The sequence below is a fragment of the Pipistrellus hanaki genome, assembly GCF_964339955.1.
Source record: "Pipistrellus hanaki genome assembly, chromosome: 5".
NCBI classification, from domain to species: Eukaryota; Metazoa; Chordata; class Mammalia; order Chiroptera; family Vespertilionidae; genus Pipistrellus; species Pipistrellus hanaki.
The window spans coordinates 2,971,455-2,989,178 of record NC_140507.1 but is presented as its reverse complement, the minus strand read 5'-3'; the positions used below and the strand labels follow the sequence as shown (position 1 = coordinate 2,989,178).

The following is a 17,724-nucleotide window of genomic DNA, read 5'->3' as shown; positions in this document are numbered from 1 at the left end:
TGGTTAGGGGCGGGAGGGGCGGGTCCTGGGCGGAAGGGGCGGGGCTCGGTGATGGCCTGGCTCGGCGCCGCCTCGGCTGCCGTCTCCTCAGCAGCAGCGGGAGCCCCAGTCCCCGCCGCCGCCTGGGCCCCCGCCGCCCGCGCGCCGGCCGGCCCGGCCCGCAGCCATGGAGGACTTCATCGTGATCTCGGACGACAGCGGCTCCGAGAGCTCGGAGGGCGCCCGCTCGGGCCGGGCGCGGAGGCTGCGCCGGGCCCTGTCCCGGACCCCGGGCGCCCTGCCCCGCCGGACCGTGGTGAGTGAGCGCGCCCGCGGCCGCAGCGCCGCCTCCGCTCCGCTCCGACCGTCCGCCGGCCCCGCGCCCCCGCCGCCCGCCGCCCGCCGGGTGGCGCCGCGCGGCTGCAGGGCTTCCCGGCTTCCCGCCTCGCCGCCTCCGGGCCGCGGAGCGCGACGGGCCGCACGGGGGCGGCCTGGCCTCCCGGCGCCGAGTTCAAGCCGAGCGGCGGGGCTGCGAGGGGCGGCCGAGCACATGGGCGACGGCCGGGGCGCTCAGGCCGGGCCCGGGCTTCCCCGGCCTCGGCGGGGCGGGGCGGGGCGGGGCGGGGGTTCGGGTCCCGGGGGCCGGGGCTCCGGGGTGGCTGCGGGCGGGGGAGTGCCGCTGTGCGGAGGTAACGGGAGCCGGGCGGGCGGGCGGGCGGAGGGCTGCGGGCCTGGCAGATGGTGGCGCCGCTCCGGGCCTGGCAGCCGCGGAGGGGCCCGGGTGGAGCCCTGCAGGCGGGCGACCTACCCGCTGTGCGAGCCCCCCCCCCCCGCCCCGAGTCCCCGAAGAACGGGGGGGGGGGCGTCTTGCACTGGTTCTCTCCCCCCACACTCGGCCTCAGTCTTTGTCCTTCCCGAGATGGAGAATCAAACAGCTACGGCCCCTGCTTTTCTAGAACCCTCCACAGATACTGGTTGGACCCCCACTGCCAGGGGCCAGGCGTGGGGACGCCGCAGAGAACGCGGCGTCCGTGGGCGCCGTGGGCCCCTCGCAGGAGGGGATGCGTTCATTCAACAGGTGGCAGTGAGCGCCCCGGGGTGGGGGGCCGACAGGCTGTCACCCCCAGGCCCTCCCAGCCCCAGAGCCACGCCCCGCAGGAAAAGAAGACTTTCTAGGTCTCCCGTGGACAGTGGAAACCACCTTTCTTCATGTGCAAATGCCCCTTCCCGGCAAATCCAGCCCCGCTCCTCCCTTCCCCTCCCGCCACTCGGGCCGCCTCCGCCTGACCCGGTGCTGGCACCGGGACGGAGAACGGACGGCTGCAGGACGGATGGACACCCCGCGCTCTGTTGCCCTGGTCCCAGCTGGCGGGTTCTCCGTGCCTCTCAGGAGAGACTTGAGATGAGATGGGCATAGAGAGATTTTCCAGGGAGACGTGGTCCAGCCTGGTAGGCGGGTGGATGTGCCTAGCGCCAGGCAGTGAGGGGGACACAATAGGGCCACAATAAGTATTTTTTGGGGTGAAATAATGATTGAAGGAAAGGGAGCGCGAGTTCAAGAGTGGGAGCAGGCTTGGTGTGGACCTTCAGGGTGTCAGGTGCCGACGGGAATGTGCGTGGAGGTGGCCGCCCTGAGGAATGATGGTCCCCGGAGAGCAGGCGGGAGGAGGGATTGTCGGCATGGCTATAGACAGCACCAGAGGCCTGAGTGACAGAGGGAAAGGGAGAAGGAAAAAAACACCGCAGAATAACTCAGCCACCTCTCCTCCTGGTTCTTCCTCTTTCCTCTGCCCCTCTTTCTGTCCCCTTGAACTTGGTTCTTCCTACCTGCTTCCTTTCATCCCAGGGGCTAGCCCTCCTCCCTCCTCCTAGCCCAGCTTCCTTCTCAAGCACACAGATGGCATCTTAGCCCAGTCTGCGGTGTCTGTTGTGACCACACACACACACACACACACACTCACTCTAACTGCTCCCCATCCCGTGACCACCCACCCGGGCATTTTGCTCTCGAGCCTTTTGAGTTGAAGAGAAGGTCAAGTTCCAGAGTTTTACTTCTGGAACTTCTCTAGATACTTTTTACTTCAGCTTTCCAAAAACCCCAGGCTTTTCTCCGTTTCTCTCTCTTGCCAACTAGATAAGGTCAGTAGGAGATCAGAGGCTTTGGGATACCTGCAAGGTTTTAAAGCCTCCAGCCGCCCTACCCCCTCTTCCCGAAGGCCCTGAGGGCAGAGACCTGTGAGCCTGGGCCGGTTCTTCCACCTCTCCACCTCTTGCAGCTTTTGCTTTTGGGAACATTAATACCTACCTGGTAGAACCCTTGGAACTGTGGTCGGCAAACTGCGGCTCGCGAGCCACATGCGGCTCTTTGGCCCCTTGAGTGTGACTCTTCCACAAAATACCACGGCCTGGGCGAGTCTGTTTTGAAGAAGTGGCGTTAGAAGAAGTTTAAGTTTAAAAAATGTGGCTCTCCAAAGAAATTTTAGTTGTTGTCCTGTTGATATTTGGCTCTGTGGACTGATGAGTTTGCCGACCACTGCCTTAGGAGATTTGTAATGAGGCCACGCAAGGCAAATGCCCAGCATCCGTGAGAACTTTTGTTACACTCTGTGCTGTTTCTCAGCCAGTCCCGACCTTCTCACACTTGGCAGGAATGAAATGAAAGGATCGAGTTTTACGGTTGTTTTCTTTTTTACAGTATTGACTGAGGGGAAGCAACCTGCTTGAATCCAGGAAATGAGAAAGCTGTCTCCAATACTGTCGTTAATATTTTTTTAAAATATATTTTATTGATTTTTCACAGAGAGGAAGGGAGAGAGAGTCAGAAACATCGATGAGAGGGAAACATCGATCAGCTGCCTCCTGCACACCCCCTACCTGGGATGTGCCCGCAACCAAGGTACATGCCCTTGACCAGAATCGAACCTGGGACCTTTCAGTTCGCAGGCTGACTAATCAGGGGTCTTCAAACTACGGCCCGCGGGCCACATGCGGCCCGCAGAGGAGTCTGATCCTGCCCGCCAGGTTTTTTGGGCAGTGAGCGCAGCCGAGGTGTTACAGTAGGAATTAGTAGTTCATATAGTCCGGCCCTCCAGCTCTCTGAGGGACCGTGATATGGCCCCCACTTTAAAAAGTTTGAGGACCCCTGCACCCACTGAGCCACACCGGTTTCGGCTGTAGTTAATATTTTGAACTCCTGGTCTTCACCTGGGCTGTGGTGCTTCCCTAAGTTGATGAGGTGTGTTTGTGTTTTTAATAAGCTTGATTGCGTTTTCTTTCCCATGCAGAACAAGTACAGATAGTCCGTTAATTTTTGGTTGACCTATTATAAAAATATTTAGAAATGTACATAAAGAAGAAAATTTATATTGCCCTTAATCTCACTATCCCCAGGTAATGAATATAAACATGTTTTTTTAATGTTAACATTTTGATGTTTGTCTGTCCGAACTTGGATCTGTAAATGTGCATGTATACTTGTACAAAACGTGTATCCCCCGATACATGTTTATGCAAAAATGAAGTCTTGCTATAGATGTGTGTGTTTTTTGTAGCCTGCCTTTTTCTATTAATGTATTTTTATCTCTTTCCACATCAATAAATACATATCTTTCCCAATAGTTTTAATGTATTTTATTGTGCAGATTTATAATTATTTTTATAATCTATTCATGGTATCATGCTGGTTGTTTCTAAATGTCCTCTATTATAAACATCCCAGCGAGGAATTCCCTCATAAATAATCATTTCTTTGTGCAGGAGAAGAGCCTCTTGGATGTGAGATTGCTGAGTCAAAAAGGCATGTCCTCCTTTGAGGGCTCTTGACATGTATTGTCTACAGAATTTCCTACAGAAATTATAGTCCCAGCGTACTCCTTCCTTCACTGCCCCTCGATGTTGCCATTTTATTCAGTAAATGTTTATTGAATGCCCGGCTCTTACTACAATAGTATACGTGCTGAGGATACAGCCATGAACAAACCAGGTTCCTGCCCTCATGAGCTGTCATTCTAGTCAGTGAGACCACCAGTTAGCAACCACATACATGTAGCATCGGGTTATATACAGAGCGCTGGGAAGAAAACAGGCCTTTTCCTCTTTGCTGAGTTGATAGCCAGATTCTGTGAGCTGTCATGGTTCTAATGCTTTCCTTAGGTTGTGATCCAGTCTTTCAATAAATATGTTCTCAAGGGGAAAGACAAGCAATACACAAATAAATGAACAATATAGTAGTAACTTGGGTGGGAAGGATACAATTTTCAAAGAATGCCTCTCTGAAGAGTTAACAATTTTTAAAAAAAAAATACATTTTATTGATTTTTTACAGAGAGGAAGGGAGAGATATAGAGAGCTAGAAACATCGATGAGAAACATCGACCAGCTGCCTCTTGCACACCCCCTACTGGGGATGTGCCTGCAACCAAGGTACATGCCCTTGACCGGAATCGAACCTGGGACCTTTCAGTCCGCAGACCAACGCTCTACCACTGAGCCAAACCGGTTTCGGCTGAAGAGTTAACAATTGATCGAAGACCATGGTGACAGAAGAGATTTGTTATGGGAAGGTCTAGGGCCGTGGTTGGCAAACTGCGACTCGTGAGTCACAGGCGGCTCTTTGGCCCCTTGAGTGTGGCTCTTCCACAAAATACCACGGCCTGGGAGAGTCTATGTTGAAGAAGTGGCGTTAGAAGAAGTTTAGGAGCAAAGTGTGCACCAAAAATCAAGACTTGGAGCCCGGCTAGTGTGGCTCAGTGGTTGAATGTTTGACCTACTGTTTTGAAGGTGTCAAGACACCTGTGGGTTAGCCAACTGGAGATGCCAAGTGTGATGTTTGCACTGAGTTTATGGGCCAGGGAGGAATCCTCACTAGAAACACAGATTTGTTGTCATTAGCACATCACGTAGATTGTAGTGATTTGGATGTGATCACCGAGGCTGAGAGGCCACAAGAAGAACATCCAGGGCCGGGCCTAGGCCCACTGTGCCTAGCCCCGGTGAAGGCAAGGGGTGAAAGAGCAGCTAGTGAGGCTAGAGGTCAGAGAGTATGCTCAAGCAGGTTCCTTTTCCTGGCTTGTTGGGGTGTAAATATTAGATACATATTAGATTCATTATGGGTTGAATTGGGTCCTCCAAAAAGATATGTTGAAGTCTTAACTTCTCACTACAGAATGTGGCCTTATTTGGAAGTAGGGACTTTACAGATGTAACCAGTGAAGATAAAGTCATATGGGGTAGGGTGGGCCCCTCGTCCAGTATGACTGGTGCCCTTTTAGGATAGAGTGAAGTCAGAGGAAGAACACCATGTGATGATGGAAGCCAAGATGGGAGTTACACAGTAGCTGCAAATTAAGGATGGCTGACAACACCAGCAATGTGTGATGGGACAGCCAGAGGATAAACACAGAATCTGTCCCAGGCTCTTTTTTTTTTTTTTTTTAAGATCAGGTGGGCATCCCAGAAAGCCTGGGTGCATGCCCAGAGTGGGTCTCTGGGACGACTTCTCCAAGCCCAATATGAGGACGCCAGTGCCCACCCAGGGCGATGGAACACTTGTTGAATTTTCATGTCATCCTTGCACAGGGACCGAGCTAATCTCTATACCGTCCCAATTTTAGTACATGTGCTGCCAAAGTGAGCACCAGGCTAATTTTTTTATAAAGATTTTTTGGAACTAAAATATGGATATGTCATAGAGTAGGAAGCAAAATTCACCTACATTTTGAATTTAAAACATGTCAAAATAATTTGGATCTAAAAATCAGGGTCATCTTCCCTTAAGGCTGGAAATAACTTCTTCATCTTCTATTAACAGCTTAATAGTTTTATTAAGATACTAGTGGCCTGGTACACAGATTCATGCACATTGAAAGGAAATTAATTAGAAGAAATATTTTATTATTGCTATTCGCCTTTTATAATAGAAGTGTCGACCAAATTCACGATTGACAATGACAGATTGAAACACTCATATAATTGGCGCCGGCAAGAGCTTTATATGTATTGTGCATGTGTGAGTCACCTTAGCCTTTTATATATAGAGAATAAACTTGCTTAATTAGACCTGCTTTCTGATTTAGCTAAAGTTTTAGCCCAGTGAAGCACCCCAACTTCTCTTTCAGGTAATTGTTACCAACACAGCAGTAAATATCAACACGAAACAGATTATTATTGTAGATCATGCAGGGAGAACAAAGGGTAAAATATTTAACTGCAGAAGTGTTTGACTATATTCTGTGCAGTGAGAAAACTTGACGTCATTGTCAAGGTCCACCATTTCTTACTTAGTTTCAGTCAGGTCAAGTGTCTACACTTTCTAAATCTCCGTTTTCTGGCTAATGAAAAGAAAATAGGATTCTACTGAGTCTCCTATCTACCTACTCCAGGACTTCTGTGAGGATAAAATGGGATGAGGCATGAGAAAAACGCTTCACAGACATTTGGTTAAAAGTGTAAAATGTTTGCACCTGACTATAAAGCAAGTCGTGTTCCTGGGCTGTAGAAATTGCAAGGAGGCTAGTCACTAGGGAAAGGAAGCCAGGTATTGCTACATGACATCATTACCTGGATGGACACTTAACATATTAGCCTTTTATATATATAGATAATTTCATACCAGACATAAAATTCCCTCAGTTGTACAACCACCACCATCATCTACTTTAATAAATTTTTCTTTACTCCAGAAGGAAGTCCTGTACCCTCCAAGGGCTTTCTGGTTTTTTTTCTTTAAAGTACACAATTATATATTTTGAAAAATAAAATTACCCCATTTTAAATTATAAAAATTATAAACAGGAAAAATTTCAGGACATTAGTAAGAATCCTCCTCTGTTCATTCCCACTCTCTTGAGATAACTAACAGTTTTTGTGTATTATTCCAGAACTTTTTTGTGTATGTACATAAAAATATATAAATGTCTAATTTTTTCCCAATGGAATCATACTTTTTAAAAAACATTTAATAGGGAGAAACCAAGATGGTGGCATAGGTAAACACCTATACTGCTGCTTCGCACATTAATTTCAAAACTGTAACTGGAAGACAGAGCAGACATTGTCCAGAAACACCGGAAAGCTGGCTGAGTAGAAACTACAACTAGAAGGAAAGAGAAGAGGACACTGATTCTCAGGAGCTGTGGAGGACAGAGGTGCGGAGACCTGCGCATGCAGAAATAGCTGATGGCTGAATATGCGGCTGGTTTACTCGTCGTGCTTGGAGAGGGCGGGCAGCAAGAGCGAGACTAGCTTTCTCATTCGGGAGAGAAACAGAACCTCCCGACTGCACGGAAATCCAGTTCCAAGTGAGGGTTTGGATACCTGGACTCATTCAGGGAGAAACTGGACTGTCTGGCAGTGGGCAAAACTCGAGAGCAACCTTCTCTCAGATGTGTGTGTAGCCATTGCCGCAGGACACTGAGACACAGAGGCCTTGTAGGGCAGGGCTGACAGGAAACTAAGGCTGTCTGCTCCACCCTGAGACTCCGCCCCATCCAAGGATGCCGAGCATAGTAGCTCTCCCAACGGAGACATAGCTGATACAGCCAATTTGCCTTGTATAAATCAAAACACACATGTATATCACTCCCCCCAGTGATACTAACAACAATCTAGGCTTAACTACAACAAGTCTGCACACACAGCCCACCAAGAGTGTCCACCTCAGGTAACTAGGGAGGCTGAGCCACTGGGCCCTGCTAGGACACCTAGCACACAAAGCCACTCCATCAACTCAGGGAAGCAGTTAAAATGAGGAGACAAAGAGGAAGGCCACAAATGAAGGAAATGGAAGAAAGAAAAAGAATGGATGTATATTTCAAAACCACGGTTATAAGGTTTTTCAAGAATTTCCTAAAAAAAAAAAAAAAAGACTGATAAATTTAATGAAACCTTCAAGTATATGAAAAAGGATCAACTAGAAATTAAGCATACAATGACTGAAATAAAAAAATATTATACAGAGACCTAAACGCAGACTAGAGGATCACAAGAATCAAGTCAAAGATTTGGAATACAAAGAAGCAAAAAACACTCCTCCGGAAAAGCAAAAAGAAATAAGAATCCAAAAATTTGAAGACAGTGTAAGGAGTCTCTGGGACAACTTCAAGCTTACCAACATCAGAATTAGGTGGGTCCCAGAAGAAGAGAGAGAGCAAGATACGGAAAATCTATTTGAAGAAATAATGACAGAAAACTTCCCCCACCTGGTGAAAGAAATAGACTTACAAGTCAAGGAAGTGCACAGAACCCCAAACAAAAGGAATTTGAAGAGGACCACACCAAGACACATCATAATTAAATTGCCAAGACCAAAAGAGAATATTAAAAGCAGCAAGAGAAAAACAGTTAGTTACCTACAAGGGAGCACCCATATGATTGTCAGCTGATTTTTCAACAGAAACTACGCAGGCCAGAAGGGAGTGGCAAGAAATATTCAAAGTGATGAATAGCAAGAACCTACAACCAAGATTACTCGACCCAGCAAAGCTATCATTCAGAATTGAAGGTCAGATAGAGAGCTTCACAGACAAGAAAAAGCTAAAGGAGCTCATCACTGCCAAACCAGAATTATATGAAATGCTGAAAGTATTCTTTAAGAAGAGGAAGAACAAAAAGGTAAAGATAAAAATTATGAACAACAAATACATATCTATCAACAAGTGAATCTAAAAATCAAGTGAATAAAAAATCTGATGAACAGAATAAACGTGAATATAATAGAATCAGGGGCATAGAAAGGGAGTGGACTCACAACTGTCGGGTGGAAAAGGGTAGTGGGGTGCGGGGAAGAGACTGGACAAAAGCATTCACCAATGGATGAGGACAGTCGGGGGGAGGTGAGGACAGAGGGTGGGGTAGGAACATGGTGGAGGGGAGCTATGAGTAGAAAAAAGAGAAATAATTGTAATAACCTGAACAATAAATATTATTAAATTAAAAAAATAAAATAGCTGAAACCGGTTTGGTTCAGTGGATAGAGCGTCAGCCTTCGGACTGAAAGGTCCCAGGTTCGATTCCGGTCAAGAGCATGTACCTTGGTTGTGGGCACATCCCCAGTGGGAGGTGTGCAGGAGGCAGCTGATTGATGTTTCTAGGTCTCTGTCTCTCTCCCTTCCTCTCTATAAAAAATCAATAAAATATATTTTTTAAAAATAAAATAAAATAGCTAAAAAAATAAAAATAAAAAACATTTCATATATTTTTATCATTTAAAAAACATTAGGCCTGCCAAAATCGGTTTTGCTCAGTGGATAGAGCTTCAGCCTGCGGACTGAAGGGTCCTGGGTTCGATTCCGGTCAAGGGCATGTTCCTTGGTTGTGGGCACATCCCCAGTAGGGGATGTTTGATGTTTCTCTCTCATCAATGTTTCTAACTCTCTATCCCTTTCCCTTCCTCTATGTAAAAAATAAATGAAATATATTAAAAATAATAATAATAATAATAATAATAATAATAAACATTAGGCCTGGCTAGTGTGGTTCAATGGTTGAGTGTCAACCTTTGAGCCAGAAGGTCATAGTTCAATTCCTGGTCAGGGCTCATGCCCAAGTTGCGGGCTCAATTCCCAGTGTGGGACATGCAGGAGATCAGTGGTTCTCTTTTGTCATTGATGTTTCTGCCTCTCTCTCCCTTCCCTTGCTGAAGTTAATTAGAAAATAAATAATAATAATTTATAAAAAATATTAGTATCATTCCTACTATTATCCATTTTTGCTCACAATGGTATTCCCAGTGCATAACATGATGCCTGGCACAAATATTCATTCAATGCATATTTTATCAGCTGCATCTTATCTAACACTAGAGGCCCAGGGAACTCCCTCACTGCCCCTGGCTTGTCCTGCTCCCTGGTCAAACCCCAATGAACTCCCGGTCAAGGCACAATTTGCATACTATGCTTTTATTATATAGGATTAACAAAAACTAATCAGTCTCTCATTGAATTTAATTTTTCTTTTGTGTTTCAGATTATGATGTGATAAAGTCTTCATAAAGATATGTCTGTAAAATAGTTTCTTGCAGTGGAATTCGTAATTTTAATACATCCCACTGTTATGGACATTCTGTTAGTCTTTGTGGGATCCATTGGAATTTTGTTTAAATTTATAGGTTAATTAGAGAAGAACAATAATTTAAAATTTTTAAATATTTTGTTTTAATAGTCCTATGAATAGACCATCTGAATAGACCTATATCTATTAAAGAAATTTAATCATAATTAAAAACCTTCAATATCAGAAAGCACCTGGCCCAGGTGTATTCTACCAAACATTTTTTGTTTATTTTCTATTAATTTTTATTTATTTATTTATCTCTCTATATAAAAGATATATAAAAGCCTAAGTGACTGTTCAGCTGTTCGACCATTTGACTGATAGCTGTGACACGCACTGATAGCTGTGACACGCACTGACCACAGGGCAAACGCTCAACATGCAGGCATGGGGACAGGAACAGACTGAATCTTAGAGGGCAGGGGAGTGGGGGGAGGGCGGGAAGAGATTAATCACAGATCATGTATGCATACTAGAAGCCCCAAATCGACAGTCTGACATCCCCTGAGGGGTCCCGGATTGAGAGACGGTGCAGGCCAGGCCAAGGGATCCTACCAGTGCACAAATCCATGCACCAGGCCTCTAGTTTAAGATTATTTTTATTGATTTCAGAGGAAGGGAGATGGAGAGAGATACAAACATCAATGATGATAGAGAACTGATTGGCTGCCTCCTGCATGTTCCACACTGGGGATCAAGCCCACAACCCAAGCATGTGCCTCTGACTAGAATTGAACCTGGGGAAAGAGAAACATCAGTTTAAGAATTCTCTCTTTTTTAAAATATATTTTATTGATTTTTTACAGGGAGGAAGAGAGAGGGAGAGAGAATTATAAACATTGATGAGAGAGAAATATTGATCAGCTGCCTCCTGCACACCCCCAACTGGGGATATGCCCATAACTGAGGTACATGCCCCTGACCGGAATCAAACCTGGGACCCTTCAGTCCTCAGGCCAATGCCCTATCCACTGAGATAAACCAGTTTCGGCGAGAATTCTCTTTTTAAAGTAACCTGGGTCCGGCAATTTTTGGAAGGAAAAAACTTTTTTTAAAATATTTTATTGATTTTTCACAGAGAGGAAGGGAGAAGGACAGAGTGCCAGAAACATTGATGAGAGAGAAACATCGATCAGCCACCTCCTACACACCCACACAGGGGATGTGCCTACAACCAAGGTACATGCCCTTGACAGGAATCGAACCTGGGACCGTTGAGTCCGCAGGCTCATGTTCTATCCACTGAGCCAAATCAGTCTTGGCGGAAGGAAAAAAATTAATGATTTGATTTGTTTATTAGTTAAAGGACTATTTTGACTTTATATTCTTGAGTCAATTTTAAAATATCTTTTTAGCCGGACCGGTTTGGCTCAATGGATAGAGTGTCGGCTTGGGGACTGAAGGGTCCCGGGTTCGATTCCGGTCAAGGGCATGTACCTTGATTGCGGGCACATCCCCAGTAGGGGGTGTACAAGAGGCAGCTGATCGATGACTCTCTCTCATCGATGTTTCTAACTCTCTATCTCTCTCCCTTCCTCTCTGTACAAAATCAATAAAATATATTTAAAAAAAATAATAATAAAATATCTTTTTATCAATATTACGGAAAATTTCAAACATGGAAAAATAGAACAAATCATGTAATTATCCCCCATATACCCAGCACCCAGTTTCTTTTTTATTTTATTTTATTTTTTTTATTTTTATTTATTTATTTATTTATTTATTTATTTATTTTTACATATATTATTGATTTTTTTTTATTGCCCCCCTCCCTCCCTCCCACACATCCCCTCCCTCCCCATAGTTTTATGTCCATTGGTTGTACTTATATGCATTTATACAAGTCCTTCGGTTGATCTATTATCTCCCCCTGATATCCCTACCCTCCCCACTGTAATTTGACAGTCTGCCTGTTGCTTTACTTTCTCTATTATCTGTCTCTTGGTTCATCAGTTTATAATGATCTTTATCATCCACCGATGTGTGAGGTCATGTGGTGTTTCTCTTTCATTGATTGGCTTATTTCACTCAGCATGACCAGCACCCAGTTTCTTAAGTCAGTTTTGCTAAGCTTTATTTTTTCCAGAATTTATCTATTTCATCTAAGTTCCAAAAAGTGTTTTTGACATAAAGTTATTCATAATATCTTCTCATCTTTTTCTCATTTTTTTTAACCTTGAAAACATCTATAATTTTGTCTCTTTTCATTATATATATATATATATATATATATATATATATATATATATATATATATTCTCTTCTTACTTCTACCTAGTTTTTCTTTGTGGAACTATGTTATTAGGTGTATAGTTTTTAAATTGGATCTTGATGAAATAAATCTTTTATTGTGCAGGGATCCTCTTTATCTAGTGATACTGTTTTCAGTGAAGTCTATTTTATCTGATCTTATTACAGCTACCCTGGCTTTTTGTTGGTTGGTTTTTCCTTGTGGCTTCTCCCATGTTTTTACATTTATGTATTCATTCTAGCTTTTATTAGGTTGGCTTATCGGAGTATCTAGTTAGTCTTTTTGATGAGAAATGGAACTCTCTTTAAAAAAAATACTGCAGTTGATTTGCTAATATTTTAGAGAGGATATTGGCATTTCTATTCATGAGTGAGACTGGTTAGTAATTAGGATGACATTATTTATTATACACACTGATACACTTTTGAGAGTGATAATAATTACCCTAGGATAACAGACATAAACCAAGACCATCCAGAGCAAACAAGGAGCGCCTTTCAATTTCTCTTTTCTCCTGATCACATTCTGTTGTATTATGTGAGGTTTGCAAAATGAAACAGGAAGCTTATGGGCCTTTTTACAATGATCTTGAATAGGATAAATTACTTAATGTCTGTTTCTCTAAGTTTTGTAGAATTAGTTTCTTAAAAATCATCTGAACACGAGAAGTAGGTGAGAGTGAGTGTCCCCAGGGAGTGTGACTGGGCTCAGAAAGAAATTGTTAACCTTCCATCTTGTGTACTGGTTTAATTTTTTAAAGCCTCTCTCCGTTAGGGTTAGCTGTGTGATCCTCAGGTAAATGACTCGTGTCTCTGAACTTCTGTTTCCCCTCCGCACAGTGGAGGTGATAAGCCTTACCTGACAGGGTCATTGTGAAAATTAAAGAACATTTCTTAGCACGCAGTGGAGTCTCTTATGTTAGCGTCTCTTTTCCTGTAGTTGATCTTTAAAAGCTCAGATGTATCTTCTTAGATAAAGCGGAGACTGCCTACTTGACCCTTTGTCTTCTCACCATCCTTCAACAGGACTTCATTGACTTAACCAGAGAAACCAGACCGAGGCCAAAGGATCGCAGTGCCATCTGTGTGATTGACCTGACAAGTACGGAGGAGGAAAACAGACCTATTGCCACCCTTGACTTGACTCTGGAACCCGTTGCTCCCTCCCAGAAGGAGTCAGCCAATCCTCAGACATGTGCCAGCCTCGCCGGCAAAGAGGCGATGGAAGGGCGGGCGGACAGGAGCGCGTGGCCCGCAGCGCGGAGGATCATTAACAGCGACCCTGTGGATTTGGACCTTTTGGAGGAATCCGCATTTGCAGGCTCCCACCCCCCTGCATCCATCCGCGGGGCCCCTGTGTGCCCGGCACAGCCGAACTGCAGCTCAGCCGCGTTCAAAGATGACTTGAGCTTCTTGTCCAGCCTAGATGTTCACTCCCTCTCCCCAGTAAGCAATAATGGCAGCAGCAGCAGTCAAAGGGTGCCCTTGCCATGCCCTCAGCAAGATGTCCCTTGCCCACCACAAGCCTTGCCATGCCCACTGCAATCCTTGCCATGTCCACCACGAGCCTCCTCCTGCCCACCACGAGCCTTGTCATGCCCATCACAACCTGCGCAGTGCCAACTACAAGCTTTGCCTAACCTGCCTCAAGAAATGCCATGCCTTCAGAATATGTCATGCCCTCAGCAAAGTATGACAAGCCCACCTCAGGACTCCTGGCATCCTCAGCACTTACCATGCCCACCTCAGGACTCAACATGGCATCCTCAGCACTCACCAGGCCAACCTCAAAACTCATCATGGCATCCTCAGCACTCACCAGGCCCATCACAAGACTCTCTCTGCCCGTCTCAAGACTCTCTGGGCCTACCTCAAGGTGTACCTGGCCCACCTCAGAACATATCCTGTCCACAAGAAGTGGCACATCTGCAAGACATGCCACAGTCACTGGGAGATATGCCACAGCCGCCAGATGTGCCCCAGTTATCAGGAGACATGTCACAGTCATTGCGAGATGTTCCACGGTCACCAAGAGATGCACCACAGACACCAAGCTATGCACCACAATCACCGAGAGATACACCGCTGCCACCAAGAGATACACTGCGGTCACCAAGAGATACACTGCCGTCACCAAGAGATATACCGCGGTCACCAAGAGATACACTGCCGTCACCAAGAGATACACTGCCATCACCAAGAGATGCACCACAGACACCAAGCTATGTACCGCAATCACCAAGAGATACAATGCGGTCACCGAGAGATACAATGCGGTCACCGAGAGATGTACCACGGTCACCGAGAGATACACCACGGTCACCAAGAGATACACTGAGGTCACCCAGAGATGCACCGCAGACACCAAGTTATGTACCGCAATCACCAAGAGATACACCGTGGTCACCAAGAGATGCACCACAATCACCAAGATGTGCACCCCAGTCACCAACAGGTGTGCCACAGTCACCAAGAGGTATGCCACAGTCACCTAGAGATGTGCCATGGTCACCAAGATGTGCACCACAGTCTCCAAGAGATACACCGCAGTCTCCAAGAGATATGCCACAGTTAACTGCAGAAGTCTCGCATTTACCAGATGTGCTACATTCACCTGGAGACATGCCACCCTTGCTAGAAAACAGGCCTGACTCTCTCCCAAATGATGTACAGAACCATGACACTCCTATGGATGTCTCAGGTCCATCTTCTCCAAGCTGCTCTCTCAGCCCACAGTCTCCACAGTCTAAAACTTCCTTAGAGAAAATTCCCTGGCTCTCTGTCACAGAGACTCCAGCCAGAAAGGGGATGTCAACGTCAGAGCCTGCCAACCCCGGGTCTGCCCACATACAGGCACGATCACCAGCAGGCGTGTTGTACAACAGACCATGCCTGCATAGACTGAAGTACTTCTTACGACCTCCGGTGCATCACCTCTTCTTCCAGACACTAATACCCGATAAAGACATGAGAGAGGTGAGCTAACCTGGCTTCCCCCAGGGCTTACATGCCCTCTGAACAGGCCTAGCATAAGGTTAGTATGCTAGCAGGAATCCAAGCATGAGAGAACATGCCCAATATGAACTTGACATTTTTATCTTCCCCTGTTTGTGAAACCATTTAATGTATTGCCAGACGTTGGGCTACATTTAACACCAGTGGGTCTTGATCCGGCTTCTTGAAGGGTTCTAGAATCTGCAGTAGGGTCTGTGTGTAAATTAAAGAAGAGTCCAGAGATGAAACATAATTTAGAAAGGCATTAGGGGAAGGCAGAGGAGCCTGGCTGAAGAAATCGAGTTCTTGCCTCAGGACCCCTTGCTTTTTATTAACACAAATTGTCCTAAGGCAAGGTGGAGATATACACTTCAAAGGTTAGGGTTTCTTACAGAAGCATTGTCAGAATGGGGAATTGCCTTTGGGTGTTCAGGTGTTTGGCCAACAGGAGGCAATGATAGGTAGATTAAGATGCCCTGAGCGTCTGACAGCAAAGGTTCAATTTAACGCATCCTTTTCAGGTTTGGGGAAATGCCTTCAGCCATTCCCAACAGGCAATAACATATGTGACTCAACCCTCAGTGAAACTCTTGCAATTATGACATGCTGGAATTGGCTTCTGGCAATGTATGACAAATGCTTACTTTCTAAATCTCAGGGTTTATTTTATCTATAAAGTAGGAATATGTACTTTTTAAAAAATATATATTTTTTTATTGATTTCAGAGAGTAAGGGAGAGAGAGAGAATCACTAATCAGCTGCCTCCTGTATGCCCCCTCCTAGGGATTGAGCCCACACTCTGGGCATGTTCCTTTGACCAGAATTGAACCCGGAACCTTCAGTCCGCAGGCCAATGCTCAATCCACTGAGTCAAACTGGCCGGGGCAATAATATGTATTTCTTTTTTTCTTTTTCTTTTTTTTTTCTTTCTTTTTTTTTTTTTTAAATATTTTATTGATTTTGTACAGAGAGAAAGGGAGAGAGATAGAGAGTTAGAAACATCGATGAGAGAGAGTCATCGATCGGCCGCCTCTTGCACACCCCCTACTGGGGATATGCCCGCAACCAAGGCACATGCCCTTGACCGGAATCGAACCCGGGTCCCTTCAGTCCCCAAGCTGACGCTCTATCCATTGAGCCAAACCAGTTTTGGCTAATAATATGTATTTCTTAAGGTTGTTGTGAGAAATGAGGATAAGTTCAATGTACAAAAATTGTTTTATAATTAATGCTATTATTCCTATATCAAACTTCTTAATGTTTGTTTTTATTCTGGTTATGAATGTAATATATGTCCATTATGGAAAAATTGAAAATACAAAAGAGCATATAGAAAAAAATCACCTATAATTCCACTACCCAGATAATAGAAACCACTTTTCACTTTTTTCTCTCCCAGACTTTATATACATATTTTTTTGGGTGAGAAAGCAACTTAATATTTACTAGCAACTGAGAGAGAGAGAGAGAGAGAGAGAGAGAGAGAGAGAGAGAGAAAGAGAGAGAGAACAAAATGGGATCTTTGCCTAACAGTAAAACATAATGTAAAATATATTTCTTCCTCTACTTCAGTACCTGATAAATTATTATAACTACCCCTAAATATCTTATCACCCTCACCCCAAAATCAGCTTAGGCTAGCTCTTGACTCTTTGCTTTTCTTGCTATGCTATATTTTAACACAGAGGAAGTCATGTTATATGTAGAATACAGAATTCTTGTTTTTTAATTTAATATAAGCATTTCCCCATGTCATTGAATATTTTTAGATAAGCCCTTCCAGTCTCTCTTTTTTTTTTAATTATGAATATTTCAAATGCATGGACAACTTTGCTGTCTTCACCCTATTCCAGAACCTCTTGTTTTTAAGTCTGTAGAAACCTATCCTAATTTATTTCTCTTTGTCTCTACAGAACAGGGGTCAAAAACTAGAACCCATCCCCCATCGAAGACTAAGGATGGTCACAAACACCATTGAAGAAAATTTCCCCCTGGGGACGGTGCAGTTTCTGATGGACTTTGTGTCCCCGCAGCATTACCCACCCAGAGAAATCGTGGCGCACATCATCCAGAAAATCCTGCTCAGCGGCTCTGAGACCTTGGACGTCCTGAAGGAGGCCTACATGCTCCTCATGAAAATCCAACAGTACGAGCCTTAGCCGTGGGCAGCCCTGCTAGGGAGCCTGCACTGGGGCTCTGTTCTGCTAGCCATTAGAGAGGGTGACTCGGTTATTGGCTTACTAGGTGACATACTAGAGTTATTTGGATTGCGAGGTGACAGGAAAGCCAATTCACACTGGCGGTCACAGATAGTAAAAGACTCTGTAATGCTGCATGTTACTAGAAACCTAGGAATGAAACGACGAAATTCAGTTAAAAACAGTTACAAGGACCCGTTTTTCAGCTCCGCTCTGCTTCTGCTCTCGGGCTGCCTGTGGCCGCCTTCT

The 17,724-nt window shown here is 45.2% G+C and overlaps 1 protein-coding gene across 2 annotated transcripts in view; it reads left to right on the top strand.

Annotated features, from left to right (window-relative positions):
• SIMC1 (SUMO interacting motifs containing 1) overlaps positions 1-17,724 on the top strand; it is a 47,132-nt gene that overhangs the window by 15,167 nt on the left and 14,241 nt on the right. Inside the window, exons 1-3 of one of the 2 annotated variants that reach the window (XM_084886139.1) lie at positions 46-295; positions 13,309-15,258; positions 17,191-17,423. In XM_084886139.1, coding sequence (XP_084742265.1) covers positions 167-295; positions 13,309-15,258; positions 17,191-17,423 — 2,312 coding nt within the window. In that variant the 5' untranslated portion in view covers positions 46-166. Of the gene's footprint in view, positions 1-45; positions 296-13,308; positions 15,259-17,190; positions 17,424-17,724 lie in introns of those variants that run through there. The other variant, XM_084886140.1, reaches the window with a different exon arrangement.